General features: G+C 31.0%; 2 protein-coding genes across 2 annotated transcripts; one reads left to right on the top strand and one right to left on the bottom strand.

Moving 5' to 3' along the window:
* The first annotated feature begins 4,613 nt into the window (after positions 1-4,613).
* LOC140448526 (uncharacterized) lies at positions 4,614-5,484 on the top strand. The gene is made up of 2 exons (XM_072541610.1): positions 4,614-5,010; positions 5,217-5,484. Exons 1-2 carry the CDS (start codon positions 4,789-4,791, stop codon positions 5,337-5,339), a joined length of 345 nt encoding a protein of 114 aa, XP_072397711.1. The 5' UTR covers positions 4,614-4,788; the 3' UTR covers positions 5,340-5,484.
* Positions 5,485-13,297: 7,813 nt separating this feature from the next.
* On the bottom strand, positions 13,298-14,737 carry Alg2 (alpha-1,3/1,6-mannosyltransferase Alg2). Its single transcript, XM_072541611.1, has one exon. The coding sequence runs from the start codon at positions 14,584-14,586 to the stop codon at positions 13,330-13,332; it is 1,257 nt and encodes a 418-aa protein (XP_072397712.1). The 5' UTR covers positions 14,587-14,737; the 3' UTR covers positions 13,298-13,329.
* Between the last annotated feature and the right edge of the window lie 2,701 nt (positions 14,738-17,438).

Consider the following 17,438-nt stretch of genomic DNA (forward strand, 5'->3'; position numbering starts at 1 on the left):
CTGCCAAAGGAGTACCCACTAAAGACATTCCATCATTTGGACTAATTACAGTAAGGGAGGTTAAAGTCCTCCACGATACAAAGCTTATGATCTGAATTTTCATCCGACAGTTTCTACACATTCTCTGTAAACTCCAAATATTTCTCCGGTTCAATTCGAGGTGGAAAAAATGCAGTACAAATGATAAACTTAGTGCTTCCAATTTCAATTTTAACAAATAAATGCTCAACATTATTACTTGCTAATAAAACTGTGCTAGATATTGTTTTACGGACAGCTGTAAGCACCCCACCTTCTTAAGAAAAAGTACTTATTACTGAGAATCTATCCTTTCGGTGGATGTAGTAGTCAAACATTTGTAGTTCAGCATTGTTTAAGTCTGTTGATTTTTAAAATTTTTTTTATGAGCAAATTTGGTATACCATTTATATACTTTACAGTTAGATTTGGTTCACCCTTACGCTGCCTTTCCTTAAGTTCTGCTTTCAGAGAATTAACCTCTGCATGTTGTTCGTTGGTTAGGTCATGGAATTTATGTTTTATAGTTTTTTTCAGTAGCTATAACTATGGATATGTAAAAGAACATGTGAAAGTTTATATTTATGAAATGATTAATTCATTTCATAAATTCATTTCATACATTTGGTTAATTAAATTTTTAAAGATAATTATTGCATCCGATAAAAAATTTTTAACATCTTTACATGTAAACGAATTAATTATTATACCAGATCATATACGAGAAAAAGTACATCTAAGAGTACAAAGGATTGAAGATCTTCCCTACTTAGTCTGTATCTCAAAGTATCTCTCTTTCTCACTTTTAAATAATGTGGAAAACCAGATACGTTTAATTCACAATATTATAAAAGATCCATAAAAGTGTATAATTTAGCCACCAAGTATCTACAGCGACTATTCAGTTGTTTTGGCATTTTTCAAAGACAATCACAATTCACAACAGTAATTAGTTTTTAAATCTATTAAGGTATATTTAATATGTATTTGTAACAGTGTACAGTTTATTTAAGTTAATATATTGCGAATCAAATTAATACACAAATGAAAAGAAACATGAACAGAATTCTTATATAAGATTGTAAGTTATCGTCATCGCTGTCGGCATTCTGGCCCCATATACCAGAGTATGTACTATGCCACATACTAACTCGATGCCACATACTCAAAGGACAGCCGGAGTGTGACGTCACGGCGGCCATATTGTTATTATTACTTTTCAAACAAAAGTTGAAAAGTCAAGGTTTGCCCAATCTCAAGATTTCTGTAAAGTTAAAATTTTGCTTCCTCTGCTGCTTTTTCTTCTTAAGTATAGTGTTTTTTACGATGATACCATTAAGGCTGATTTATAAACTTTACGTTGGCGTTGGCGCTGGCGCTGACGTTCGCGTTACAACATGGTCAAATGGGAAACTCGTATGTCTATTTATAAACATCGTTCGTTGTTGGCGTTGGCGTTCGGTTCCGTTCAAGATGAACCAACTTTATCTTTTGCCGTTGGTCGTTGTAGCACAGAATACACCAACCCTTCTGTGGTTGTAGTCACGATCACAGAACATAAAAAGAACTGTATCTTTATCATCGCAGCCAATAGCGATACCAAAAAGTGACAAGGTTTGTCAAACAAATCAAACTAAATTAGTCTTTCTACTTCTACACGCGCGGTCGACGTTGGAAATTGACACGGGAGTGAATCGGTGAAATCATTACATATGTAAGATATGAGTAACAGAGAGACAGAAGATATATTTTCTCTCTCTTTCTCTATCGGGAATAAAAATGTTCCTTTTGTATATATATTTAATATTATATATATAATAATATATAGTAATATTATTATTTATGTGATATGTTTGGTATTATTTATTAAATGTTCATAATTATTTTAGGCTTTTGTATTTAAAAATAATAATTACAATAAATCACTGTATGACCGAGAACTGTTAATTTTGAAATACGTTAGTGTCATGTCTAATTGGCAAATTTCTTACGTGTTTGGTTTATACGCTGGGATATGTGAGTTCGAATCCCAATATGAATTTCCTTTTTTATTTTTAAAATATTTAAAAACCCCACGTTAGTCTTATTAAATATATGTAATATACGCAAAAATGCTAAATTTTAAAATAAAATGAAAATTTACAACATAATCCGAGTTTTTGGTTTTTTATTTTTATCTTCCACAAACATTTTTTGAAGTTATACTTCTATACGCGCGTTCGACGTTGGAAATTTGTGTGTATTCGTATATATTGAGTGAATCGGCAAAATCATTACATATGTAAGATATAGGTAAGGGAGAGACAGGAGGAATCTTTTCTCTCTCTTTCTCCCTCGGGAATAAAAATGTTCCTTTTGTTAACATATTTAATATTATTATTTTTTATTAATATTATTATCATGGTAAAGTAAAGTTATGTATATTGTCATTTTTAAATACTTGTGAATATTGCATTTAAATTTGTATTGTATTATCATATTGAATTATGTGGCAGTGTATTGTATTGTATTTTGATATTAATAACAAAATTAACAATGAATTTAACTGCAGAGTTTGTGTAAAAAAGTTTTTTTGTATTCAACTCCTTTTATACATATATAAAAATAAAAATATATATTTCCATTAAAATATTGATTCAATCCTTTATTTACTTACTATACTCCTATTACAGGTCAAATGTTTATATACAGCAAACGATGCACCGTATACCTGTATACCTAATTCTTTTTCTCTTTCTGCTCTCTCTTACCTATAGCAATACATATGTAATAATTGTGCAGATTGACTCCCATATAAATTTGTAACGACGAACGCGTGTATAGAAGTATAACTTCTACCTGCCACACCCGTTTTTTGTTTATGTTTGTATTTCCACGTGTTTATAAAGTGAAATAGTTTAGATGATTTAATTTATATTCCCTATATATTAGAAATTTCATCAGAGCGATAGTTTACATTTATTTTTGGTTTTACCATTTGCAGTAATTTTTCAAATATTGGAACCTGCATCCTGGTATATTTAAAAAAACGGGTGTGGCAGTAGAAGTTATACTTCTATACACACGTTCGCCGTTACAAATTTATATGGGAGTCAATCTGCACAATCATTACATATGTAATGCTATAGGAAAGAGAGAGCAGAAAGAGAAAAAGAATTAGGTATATAGGTATATGGTGCATCGTTTGCTGTATATAAACATTTGACCTGTAATAGGAGTATAGTAAATGAAGGATTGAATCAATATTTTAATGAAAATATATATTTTTATTTTCATATATGTATAAAAGGAGTTGAAAGAAAAAAATTTTTTTTACACATACTCTGCAGTAATATTCATTGTTTATTTTGTTATTAATATAAAAATACAATACAATACACTGCAACATAATTCAATATAATAATACAATACAAATTAAAATGCAATATTCATAAATATTTACAAATGACAATATACATAACTTACTCACGCATATGTTTAATTTACCATGATAATATTATTAATAAAAAAATAATAATATTAGTAAATATTAAATATATTTACAAAAGGAATATTTTTATTCTTGAGAGAGAAAGGGAGAGAAAATAAATCTTCTGTCTCTCTCTTACCTATATTTTACATATATATTGATTTTGCCGATTCACTCCCGTACAAATTTCCAACGTCGAACGCGCGTATAGAAGTATAACTTCAAAAAATGTTTGTGGAAGATAAAAATAAAAAACCAACATCTCGGATTATGTTATAATTTTCATTTTATTTTAAAATTTAGCATTTTTGCGTATATTACATATATTTAATAAGATTAACGTGAGGTTTTTAAATATTTCAAAAATAAAAAAGGAAATTCATATTGGGATTCGAACTCACATATCCCAGCGTATAAACCAAACACGTAAAAAGTTTGCCAATTAGACATGACACTAACGTATTTCAAACTTGACAGTTCTCGGTCATACAGTGATTTATTGTAATTATTATTTTGAAATCTAATAATAAAATACCACAGTCAAAAGAAACCAACAGCACACACAATAATAAAATAATTATGAACATTTAATAAATAATACAAAACATATCACATAAATAATAATATGAATATATATTATTATATATATATATATATATATATATATATATATATATATATATATATATATATATTATATATAATATATATAATATTAAATATATATACAAAAGGAACATTTTTATTCTCGAGAGAAAGAGAGAGAAAATATATCTTCTGTCTCTCTCTCTCTTACTCATATCTTACATATGTAATGATTTCACCGATTCACTCCCGTGCAAATTTCCAACGTCGAGCGCGCGTATAGAAGTATAACTTCAAAAACTGCTATGTATCCCAGTTTTTTATATTTGTATAATAATTAAAATTACCTCTTGTCTTTCTGAAGGCCTCCGTTTGTATTGTCGTTGTCTTTTATTTCGAAGTCTCACGCCAAGGCGAACGCCAGCGCCGACGGCAACGTAAAGTATAAATCAGTCTTTATAATTCTCATAATAGCTGTTTTTCGTATACAGAAATGGACATTAGACATATTACTCTGTCAACGTCAACTTGACATCATTAATTGAATTGACACATGACAGCTTCATGAGAGACTTTAAATCAAAATAAATACAAATTGACCTAACTCTTGTTAGTTGTTAGACTGTTTATTAATTCATATGATCGGTCGATAGAACCATTCCTTTAGTGATCCGAATACCAAATTACAGAAAAAACTTTATTCATTGTCTATTTTAATGGGCGCCACAGAAGATGATCCCTACGCAATACCAAGTAAGAGTAAATTAAAGCTAAAATGTGACACCTCCATCAAGAAAAAAAAGAAAAAGAAGGATAAGATGCTTGAAAAAGTCAATAAAACCTTGGAAAGTGAGAGTAAAGAGAAATCAGAAGAATCAAAACCGAAACAAACAAAAACTAAAGCCGAACTGGCCTTTTTACAACAACAGGAAAAGATGGTGAGTTGTACCATTATTGAATTTGAAATCTACAAGGGGACTTTTTAAGCCTGTATCTATAAACATAACTCTCTCATACTTTCTTCCTTAGTAATGTTTTTAATCATTAGCTGAGTGTTTTTTATTTTATTGTCAAACAAATGCTAGAAAGAGTTAATATTTAAAATACTTATATAAAAGAGTCACTAAAATATTGTATTTTTCAGAAAACCAAAAGAATACTGGAGAAGGCTTCACAAACTCATAAAGAAAGAGTAGAAAAATTTAATCAACATCTAGATGGTCTTACAGAACACTTTGATATTCCCAAAGTTTCCTGGACAAAATAGTACCTGAATATTCCAGTTTTTGTTTCCATTTTAATCTATGGAAACTTCAGTTTTGTTTTTTTTTCCTTTTGTAATTTATTATTATAATTATTGTGGAGATATAGATAAGTATCGATATTACTAATAAAAAAATTATATTATCTGATTTTTTTTGTTATAAATTTGAATATACTGAAGCAATTTAAAGTAGTTAATTCTGCTAAGACTAGCAAAGAGAGCTCAACTTTGGATACATGTGTATGGAAATTCAAAATGAATATAGATGAAGAAGCAGGAAGCTTATATTATAAAATAAAACCTTTTTATACCAAAAGCAAAAAATCTGTGTTTCTGAGTCATATGTGAGTACCGGTCTTATTAGAGTTTTATATATTTGGCATTTTGTTTTTCTTGCGACTTTATCTGATCTTAATTGCCTAATTAGGCCATGGTAACATTTATTTGCAATAAATATTCGCCTCTTCACTTCCCCTGTAACGTTACTATCTGACTAGAGATCCCAAGTATATAAAGTTTTTTACCCCCTCTATGTTGTATTCTCCTATTGTTATATTTTGTAGCTGCCTTATTTCTGCGTTTTTACTTACCTGCATATATTTTGTTTTGGTCTGATTGATTTTAAGACCACTATTTTGTGCAGCTTGTTCTATTTGGTTGTATGCCTCTATCATTTCTCTTCTTGACTTGCGATTATGTCAACATCATCTGCAAATGCTAGTATTTGCACGCTTTTATTAATGATTGTTCCTCGTGTATTGACTGTTGTGTCCCTCAGTATTTTCTCGAGTATGATGTTGAACAAGATGCATGATAGAATGTCTCCCTGGCCTAGTCCCTTTTTCACATCTATTGTTTCCGCTAATTCATTCTGTATCTGGATTCTACTTTCTAAGATATAGATTTGCATTATTTTTGCTCCTATATAGGGGTCGTTAGTTTCCCGCCAATAACTGGAACTGGCAGCTGAAAGCGTTAGTCTATGCTCAACCTCGCTCATGTTATTTTAACGACAAATTTATCACTGAGATAAGAAGTGAAAAATAAGTAACAGCAATTTTTAAAGGTAGGATTTATCATTAGCTAATATTATGTATCATTTTCGTTTGTTTGTACCAGATAGTGTAATGTTGAATAAGTGTGATTGGTTGAAAAAATTGATAGATATTAATTGCTGCAAAATTATAATGAAAGGTCGCTTATTAGACAAAAAAAATTGATATTTTTTAGTTGTCGGTCAGGGTGGCCGAGTACTAGCTTGAATAATTCGGGACTCAAACTTAGTGGCCGACGACCCATCTGAAGTGGTGGGGATAATTTAACTAGTCGGCTAAATCTTTATTTCTTCAAGGTGATACACGGGTAGGGTTTAAATTTGACTTTTTTCTTTTTTTATTAATTTTAGACCATGGCAACCTGTTCCAAAAGAAAGTTTCATCTTTATTCCCTTCAAAAAGTCATTGCAGATATAAGAAACGGCAGAAAAATACGGGAAGTTTGTAGAAGCTACAATATTCCTAGGTCTACGGTACAGGACCAGTGTGGACCATGAGTGGTAGAGTTGGAGAAAAGTGGCAGATGGGCCCTGATCCAGTTTTAACACTAGAGAAGGAGAAATGAATTGTAGAGTAGTTGAATAGTTTAGCCAAATGTGGGTTTCCACTGAAAAAGGAAGAGTTACTTTTATCTATACAGAAAGAAAGAGTTACTTTTATCTATACAGAAAATTGTTAAAGATGGGAATTTAAAAACACCGTTTAGAGATGGAAAACCGGGGCAAACATGGTTTCAGAAATTTTTAGGAAGACATCCAGAAATTACATCCAATAAAAATGCCAGAAGCTATTAATGAAGCTAGGTCAATTTTATCTAACACTCAATACGAGCCTGGTTTAAAGATCTGGAATCCTTTTTAAAAGATAAAGGAGCTGTGAAATATTATCGGATTCTAGTAGAATGCGGCAAAGTCCTTGGACCAAAATATATAAAAACTTTTATGAAATCACCAGAGGAAATACAAAAGAGAATTTAACAGTACTAGTTACGATTTGTGCTGATGGAAGAGTATGCCCACCTGTAGTAGTATTTCCCTATGTGAAACCGCCTCCAGCATTAGTAGAAGCTATGCCCGAGAATTGAATTTTGGAAAAATCAGAATCCGGCTGGATGCGAACTGATATATCTACTTATTTTTGAATTTGTTGCCAATGCATTTAATAAATGGTTGTCACAAGAGAAGATTAAAAAACCTGTAGTGTTTTTAGTAGATGGGCATCGTTCTCACATGTCTTTAAGCAATTTTTAATTGGTATAATTGATAAAAATGGTATAATTTTATATGCATTTCCACCGAACGCGACGCACATACTACAACCGGCGGATGTGTCGGTGTTTAAGCCGCTAAAAGTGTATTGGAAAAATGCTGTGCAAAAATGAAGGAAAATCGTTATCGAAACTAAATTTTTGTCCAGTTTTTCAAAAGACATTGCATCAGTCTCAGATGTCAACAAATATTAAAAACGATTTTAAGGCATGCGGCTTGTTTCCATTTAACCTTGACTATATTGATTACAGAAAATGTGTCCGTGATACTTTGGCGGTAATTAATGAAAACAGTAAAGATCCAATAGTCAAAATAACTCAAAAAGATCTTAACAGTACTCTTTAGTACTAACTTTTATAAAACAAAAATGTTCTGAAGAAGGCATAAATATTACGCCCATTGTAGAAATCGTTAATTTTTTACAATTGCAGACCTATAAAACAAACCTTGAAAGTTCTACAGGAACTGAAAATGACATTGTTAATTGTGCAGAGTATGAAATGGCCGATTTTACAACCTATTAATGTCGAACAAGTGAACGTCAGTAAAAATGAAGTACAGTTTTAAAAGTCTTTGAAGACACTCTGCCATCATTTTCGAATTGCTCTGACAATATGCGAATAATAATTCTACGTTAAACGGTCTCAAAACTTCAAGTCAACTAACAGATCTAACCCTCTTATCTATGCTAACAGTTTTACAGGAGAAAAGTCCTGAAGTACCTAAATATTGCTGTATATGCAACCGAAGAATCACCATTTACTAAACACCTAAAATATCCTCAGCCACTCCAGAAATCTTCTAAACCCCTTCGTGAACGGTTTCCTAGTGCTATATCGTGAGAGGCATGAAGACACGATTATAATAAAAAAGAAAAAACATTAGGAAAACGAGAAGAAAAAGAGATTGGAGAATAGGAAACGAAAACTAAATAATAACACGGTGTACAAAAGAAAGTGGCAACTTAGGTATTAGATAATGAAAGTATTGTGTATAGTCATTAAGTCAAACAAAAATGTGGTGTTTGTTTAGAAAATCTCTACAGCGATGCTGAAGAAGATAGCGAAAAGAATGTTGGCTGTGACGATTGTTCAATCCTTTATCACCTAAAATGTACTAAATTCAAGGGACGTGTCTACAGTGAAGTGGTAGAGGAAGCTTTTAGGTGTGATGTATGTGACAATTAAAAATATAAAAAAATGTATTTTTAAATTGTTTTTAGCCGCTTTTTTATCGATGTGTTGCATTTATTTCATATCTTTGATGATAATTTGTTTTTCTTATTGATGGATCTTGGTGTTACTTTCGAGAGCAGTATGCATTTTTTTATCTAAGTACTAGAAATTATTTCTTGTTTTCTATTTTTTATAATTTAAACTTAACTTAATATGGGTGAGTTTCATTGGAGATTTTCTCTAATACCACACCGTCTGAAGAGAGCTAATAAAATAAGGGCCGACTACTACCAACTTATTTGTGGATGACTATTAAGATGTACTGGCCGACTACTAATAAAATAGACATCCATTAGAACTATTAATAAAATAAATTAAATTTATAGTATATAGTTGCTAAAATTATTAAAGAATTTTAGAAAACTATTCAATCTATGCATTAAAAAAATTGTAACAGCTTATAGTTCTACAGTCATTTGAAATTGACATTGAACAAAACTGGCCGACCACCAGCCAAATCACCCTATATCTTAAATTATTATAAAAAGTTGGCACACAATGGATTATGTAACATACTTGTGAACATTTTTTTTGCAGTATATGTCTAAAGATTATATTTACATGTATAAAAGATAACACAAAGTGATAAATTTATGAATCATTAAAGTGTTTTATCAGAACTTTGGACTAAATTGCATTTTCTGAATATTTTATTTACTCAGCTCCTTAATTAAATGAAATTTGACTACAAGGAAACAACATATATACATAAGTTATCAGGTTGTGAAAATGTTATTTTTATTCATAAACTAGCGGACCCGACAGACTTCGTTCTGTCAAATAGATTTGGAATATGGCAGTTTATTTCTTTAATTCTCCTGAACAGAACCGTCACCATGATGATAGGGCGGTGTGTGAGGGTCAGCTCGGGTGACCTAAGTATCTTCGCTTCCAGAACTTTGGCCACCCTTTTGGAGCCACTAAAAACCCGGACTAGGATATTTGCCAGAGGGCTTCAATCTAAGAGAGGAACTTAAGATTCAAACCTGATTGAAAAATAATCTAGGGATAGTGGAAACCTAAAGGCGACAAATATTTATAAAGCTTCAATGACAGAACATAGAGATAATGAATTATTTGTTATTATTAACATAGGGTTAATAACCGATGTAATAAAGAATAATGAAATAAGACGTATATAAGTATTTTCAGTAATCGCTTTATTGCAAATCAAGTGAATCAGAATTATTAACAAAAATCTGTTTTATTTTTATTGTAGTGCTTTATGATATACGTTTTTTGTTTGATTACCTGGTGAATATACAAACAAATCTGATGGTTTTCCAACACGGGAACAGTCAACATACAATTGACCATGTGAGAAACATGGGTTTTCTACATTAATACCACAAACACCTAATGATTGCCCCTGAGACTTATTTATGGTCATAGCAAAAGCAAGCCGCACTGGAAACTGTAGTCGTTTAAATTCAAATGATAGGAATAAATTTAAATCAGTCGGAATCATTGGGAGGCGTGGTATCAAAACGTCTTCTCCTTTATAATTTCCTTTCCTTTTCATAATTTTAATTGAAGATTGTGAGGTGGCAATTGTAGTAAATTCAGTGAGTTTAAAAATTTAGGCGGATAGTTAACGACATAATCTTGGTTAGTAGCCGAATCAACCGATTTATATATCCTCAATTCGCCTGTAATTTGTTCTTGAATTTTGAAATTTAATTCAGTTACATCTATGTTTTTAGCAACCAATATAGCCCGTTCGCTCGACTAAACATGGTTTCTGTAATTTTGAGCAACATCTGGAAACACCCTTTGAATAAGTTCATCTTTTGATCTAGTTAACTGACAAAAACTTTGAGAAAAGTTAATGCAACCAGTCAAGGTGTCTATAGGAAATTTGCCATTACCAATGTCAATGAGATTTTTAGAGAATATGTCTCCAGATTGGTCATTTTGCAACTCGACACGCATATTCTTGCTTAAGTGTAATGCCTTGACATGTTTCCACAAATTGGAGGACTTTAAACATGCATTGAGTTCATCAGCTGGCGTTGATCGTGGAATCACTGGCAATGTTTGACGATAATCTCCTGCTAATGAAATCATTGCACTGCCAAATGGGTTATGATTGCTCCGTAGATCTTACCTGTTCCCGTGTTGGAAAACCATCAGATTTGTTTGTATATTCACCAGATAATCAAACAAAAAACATTGTATATCATAAAGCACTATAATAAAAATGAAACAGATTTTTGTTAATAATTATGATTCACTTGATTTAAAATAAAGCGATTACTGAAAATACTTATATACATTTTATTTCATTATTCTTTATTACATCGGTTATTCACCCTATGTTAATAATAATAAATAATTAATTATCTTTATATTTTGTCATTGAAGCACCCACTTTATAAATATTTGTCACCTTTAGGTTCCCACTATCCCTTTAGATTATTTTTCAATCGGATTTGAACCTTAAGTTCTCCTCTTAGTTTGAAGACCTCTGGCAAACATCCCAGTCGGGTTTTTTAGTGGGTCCAAAAGGGTGGCCAAAATTGGTGGAAGCGAAGATACTTAGGTCACCCGAGCTGACCCTCACACACCGCCCTATCATCATGGTGACGGTTCTGTTTAGGAGAATTAAAGAAATAAACTGCCACATTCCAAATCTATTTGACAGAACGAAGTCTGTCGGGTCCGCTAGTAATTTAATATAAGCTTTATTGAATAGCAATAAAGTTCAAATTGACCAAACATTTAGTTAGAAAATATCTGTATGGGAAAAAGATTTATGGAAAAATTTTAATTTTATTTATTTATAAAAGATTTTATTTATTTATGGAAAAAAGATCATTGCAGATCTATTTCTAATTAATAACTGTATTAATGTTTTCTGGAAAATCTCAATGTTTTACCCATATACGGAGTGTACAAATAAAGTTGTTTTTTCGTCTTATTTTGCAACCCCCTGTGGAATTTATTAAAAGGAACACACCTACTTTGTTTAGACAACAGTGAGTGCTTGTAATTTAATATAAACTTTATTGAATAGCAATAAAGTTCAAATTGACTCTACATTTTGTTAGAAATTATCTGTATGGAAAAAAGATTTATGGAAAAATTTTATTTTTATTTATTTATAAAAGATTTTATTCATTTATGGAAAAAAGATCATTGCAGATATATTTCTAAGTAATAACTGTATTAATGTTTTCTGGAAAATGTCAATGTTTTACCCATATACGGAGTGTACAAATAAAGTTGTTTTTTCGTCTTAATTTGCAACCCCCTGTGGAATTTATTAAAAGGAACACACTTACTTTGTTTAGACAACAGTGAGTTCTTGTAATTTAATATAAAATTTATTGAATAGCAATAAAGTTCAAATTGACTCTACATTTAGTTAGAAAATATTTGCATGGGAAAAAGAAAAGGGCTGTTTTAGGGTTTTCCCGGAAATTATTCGAATTTTTCTTGCCGTAAAAAAACCATCCTTAGACTTCAAGGAACATTTTAAAAAAAGAATTAAGATTGGTCCATGCGTTGTTGAGTTATGCGCTTACCAACACATTTTACGATTCATTTTTATATTATAGATTAATAAATTCTTTTGTAAAAGTTGTGAATTTTGTCTATTTATGTTTTCTATAATTGTTAAAAGACTGTCAAAAAAAATCTCAAATATTTAAAGTGTTTTTGGTTAATAAAAACAAGTCAATGTCCCAAAGAAAAAGCAATAAAACAGTTGCAACAGTACAGCATAATTATTTTAGAGAGCTTTATCAACAACTTTTAAAAAATTTCATGATGCCTTAATAAATTGTACTTTTCCAGTTCAGCATTTTACAGTAAAAAGGGTAGTTATTATCTAGATATTCCAAAAGTCTTAAAAATTTAAATGGAATGCCTGTATATTTCTGCAGATTTGAGAGGAACTTATTATTCCTAATTCAAACATACCAAGTTTGGTAGCAAAAAAGTTAAAAGAATAAATAAATCACTTGATAGTTAAAGATTATGTCAATTTATTTACTAAGACCAAAGACCAATGAGAGTAATCATTTTAAAATATAATAAACAGAAACGAGTGTCTTGTTGACATAAATCAAACATCAAAGTAATTATTATCAATCATGATTCCTAAAATTAAAACATTGTAATTACTTTTAATAAATTAAGTTTAATGTTTTATGAAATTCAAAATTTAATGAATTAACCTCATGTCATAAGTTTTTGTGCTTGTTTTATACAATGTTTTTTAATTTTAATTTCATTGTATTTACTGATAAAATAATTATAACGAAAGTTAGATATAAGAACAAAGAGTTCTACTTATCCTGCCCTATTAATGACTGCAACCTTAAAATAACACTTAGTTTACATAATTTGTCAGTCAACAATACCCAACTACTTAAATAGTTTAAATAAAAATACAGAAACATTTTCATAATGTTTAATATACCAATTATTGTTAGTTTATCTTGTTTACATCATTTTCCATTAAATTATTAACTACAGCATTAAGATTTTTCTTAAAAATATCATATGAAAATTTCTCATCTAATCTTTTCCTACCATTAGCACCCATTGCTTCCATATTGTCAGATAAAATTCTAGACATAAATTCAGCCATACTATCTCCTGAGGGTTCACTAAGATAGCCAGTTACTCCATGCTCCACTGTTTCTCTAGGCCCTCCACTATTGATGGCTATAACCGGTTTTGATACTAACATTGCTTCCAATGGAACAATACCAAAATGCTCTTTAACTGGTGTGTATAACAAACAAGTACAAGATTTTAGTAACTCAGCCTTTAAGTTATCATTAGGTGATTTAAGAAATATTACTTTATCTTCTAATTGCTTCTCTTTGGTTAAATTAACTAAATCTAGGTATGTAATTGCATTGAGGGCAAATTGTGGATCATAACCCCCAGCTATAATAAGGTAAATCTTCTCCCAGTCTTCTGTGGAAACTATATTTTTTAAGTTGGCTAATGCTAGAATAGCAAATTCCAGCTTTTTAGCTGGATGGAATCTATTTAATGATAAAAATACTATTATCTCACCTGTTTTCTTTATTTGTGGTACTAATTCTTGTATTGGTTTAGCTTCTTTTAAGTTTTCTACTGTTCTTTGGTATGAACTTGCAATTGTAGGATATAAAATTTGAATATCTTTATGTATGCTTGGAAATGTTTTACGAAATATTGAAGCAGTATATTCACTATTAACTAAAATAACATCCGCTTTTCCTGTTGTCTTCATTTCTATCCAATCTATTGGCTTTCTGTAGAATTTTTTTAGTTCACCTCCAGGAGTACTAGCAAGCAAATCGGGATGATGACAGTAATAAATTACTTTCTCACCAGCAATTTTTAAAAATACATTTGCTACTGGTATTGAGTCTGTAATATAAAGGTCCGGCTTGTTATCATTATTAAAGAATAATATATAAATTATAGACATATACACCATACGGAAATAGGCACACAAGGCTTGAAATCTTCCAAAAACACTTTTTGGTAACCAGTCTCCATACACTTCTACGGGATAATCTCCATTTTTTACTTCATCAAATGCATGAGTAGGATCAAAATGATTTGTAAGGAACCTCACTTCATGTCCTAAAAGAGTTAGAGCTCCAGCCAGGTCCAAAACCAGTCTTTCAGCTCCTCCTATTCCAAGATCAGGATGAATAAATGCGATTTTTAACTTTTTAGGCATGACTGTTATGAAATGCTTCTGCACATTAATTCTTCATATGTATATATCAATTTGTAGAAGTTATAAAAAGATAAAAACCATTTTTGTCTTTTAAATGTAAGGTTAACTTTGTACACAGCTGTCAGCTGTTGATAACAATCAATGACAATGACGTATAATATTTTTATACGTCAACGTCATCGCTAACAACAACAACCTGATAATGCTGATGATTGCACAGCGTTGCCAGGTCATCGAAGTCAGAAAATCGTATGCCGTTGTTCAAGTTATCGTATTTTATCGTAGAGATTATCGTAGAACATTAAACATTACCTTCTTATTCTATTAAACAAGAAATTAACAATGTAGAAAAATAATATATTTAATTTTTTATAAAAGAAACAAGCGAAGACAAATAAACAAATAAATTATTTAAAAGAAAAAAACAAGTAAAAAATATTCACTATTACTCCAGTCCAGTCGTCAGAGACGAAAATGCAATTGATAATCTAAAAATCATAAGAACAAGCTGAATTTTGCTGTGAATATCAATTTTGGAACCCCAAAAATATGCAAAAAACTTTATCACACCCGGCTTTCAAATAAAATGTTTCAAATAAAAAATGTAGCTGAGATAATTTTGAACAAAAATGTTTATTAGCACTTTTGTGTAGAATAAAACAACGCTTCATGAAGCAACAAAATGTAAACCACAAGGAAACTAAATTCCTGTAGCTGGCTGTATACCATGTATCACAAATTTTTTTTATTAAAATCCTTTATAAAAGGTAACTAAAAACCCAATCGAGCTATGTCATAAAGACAGAACGTTTTCGGAATCCATATTCCATCATCAGTGTCTAGGTATACATGTTTAAAGCCACTAAATATCTGGGTAAAAACCCGTTAAAAGTGTTAGGTTTAAATTAGATTAAGATCAAATAATGTAAACTTAATTTTAACCTAAACTTTTAACGGGTTTTTACCCAGATATTTAGTGGCTTTAAAAATAGACACTGATCATGGAATATTGATTCCGAAAACGTTCTGTCTTTATGACATAGCCCGATTGCGTTTTTAATTATATATCTTTTATAAAGGACTTTAACCCTGCTGTCCTGTTCGGGTCTATTTGACCCGAAAAAAAAATTTATTTCTTATTTTGCAAATTATTACGTGGCGTAACGTTTTGGTGTTTTGTGACTTTATTACCTAATATGAGGTCTTTCAATTGCATACGAGATAAAAAATCAACTTCCTGATTTTTTTCATAAAAATTAAATTGTTACCTATAGTACGTTCGTGTCTATATGACCCACGTATTTAAACAGTTAAAAATTACCTGTGTACGTATGTTTAGTTAGCAGTATTTTATATATTTTCTAACAGTTTGTCAGTCAGGTACGTCTATAAATAGAAACAAGTTTCTGCAAGCTAGAACTTGTAAAAAATGTGTAATGTAGCTGGACGATGTCATTTAGAAGGGCATGTCACGTAGAAGGAAGTGAGGGTCATAGACAAGTGGTAGGCTGGTAGGACAATGATATGCCAAGCGCATTCATTTATGTTTCAAGTTTCAGTCTATGTTTGCATGTTGATAATATCGCATCGAAGAACACTAACCGAAGATGAGCTTCGCGAGCTCGCGAGCGTATCAAAGAGTAATAAGTGCAACGCGGTTGTTTTCTACGGCCAATGTTATAAATAATGCTCCAGGAGTTACAAGGTACGCATATACACGAATTTTCGATATCAAAAATTCATCAAATCACTCATCAAATTCACTCTTTTTTGACATAGTTGCAAACCAAATTATAAGTATGACCAACATGAAAGGACAGCGTGTTTTTGGAACCAACTGGAAAGAGTTGGATAAAATTGGTTTTCAAGCATACATTGGTCTTTTATTGTTAGCTGGATTTTTAAGTCCCATGGCGAATCAACTAAAAGTGTGTGGAATGAAGAAACGGGTCGTAGTGTATTTCGAGCAACAATGTCCCTGGAAGTATTTACAAAAATTTCGCAAGTAATACGTTTTGATAACACGACTACTAGACAGAATAAGAGACATACTGATAAACTTGCTGCAATACGTGAAATTTGGGAAAAATGGGTAGAAAATCTACCAAAATTTTTAACCCTGATGAAAATGTTACCGTCGACGAGCAATTAGTTGCCTTTAGAGGCCGGTGTCCCTTCAAAGAGTACATTCCAAGCCAACCAGACAAATATGGCATAAAAATTTGGGCTTTATGTGACAGTAAAAGTTCGTATGCTCTAAAATTGCAGATTTATACAGAAAAGGAAGCAGGTGCCGTGCTGGAACAGAAACAGGGAATGCGTGTGGTGTGCGACTTGTGTAGTAATTTGAAAGGACACAATATTACTTGTGATAACTTTTTTACATCATACAATTTAGGACAACTTCTTCTAAAAAAAATTAACAACGCTGGGGACTATAAAAAGAAATAAGCCAGAGCTTCCAGTACAAATTGCGAATAAAGAAGTTCATAGTTCGTCTTTTTACTTCACGCAAGATACCACTGTTGTTAACTATATTCCTAAAAAGAATAAAAATGTTATTCTTATGAGTACTTTGCATCATGATAAGGCTATTAGTGACAGAAATGACAAAAAGCCCCAAATTATTTTGGATTACAATTCCAGTAAGGGAGCAGTGGATACTCTAGATCAGCTTGTTGGTACATATACATGTAAGAGGAAGACAAATCGCTGGCCTATGACTGTTATTTATAATATGCTGGACATTTCTGCCTACAAAGCGTTCGTTTTATGGACATCAATAAATCTCCAATGGAACACCAACAAATTTACAAAACGGCGAATTTTTCTTGAGGAATTGGGAAAAACAC

The sequence above is a fragment of the Diabrotica undecimpunctata genome, chromosome 8 (assembly GCF_040954645.1).
Source record: "Diabrotica undecimpunctata isolate CICGRU chromosome 8, icDiaUnde3, whole genome shotgun sequence".
NCBI classification, from domain to species: domain Eukaryota; kingdom Metazoa; phylum Arthropoda; class Insecta; order Coleoptera; family Chrysomelidae; genus Diabrotica; species Diabrotica undecimpunctata.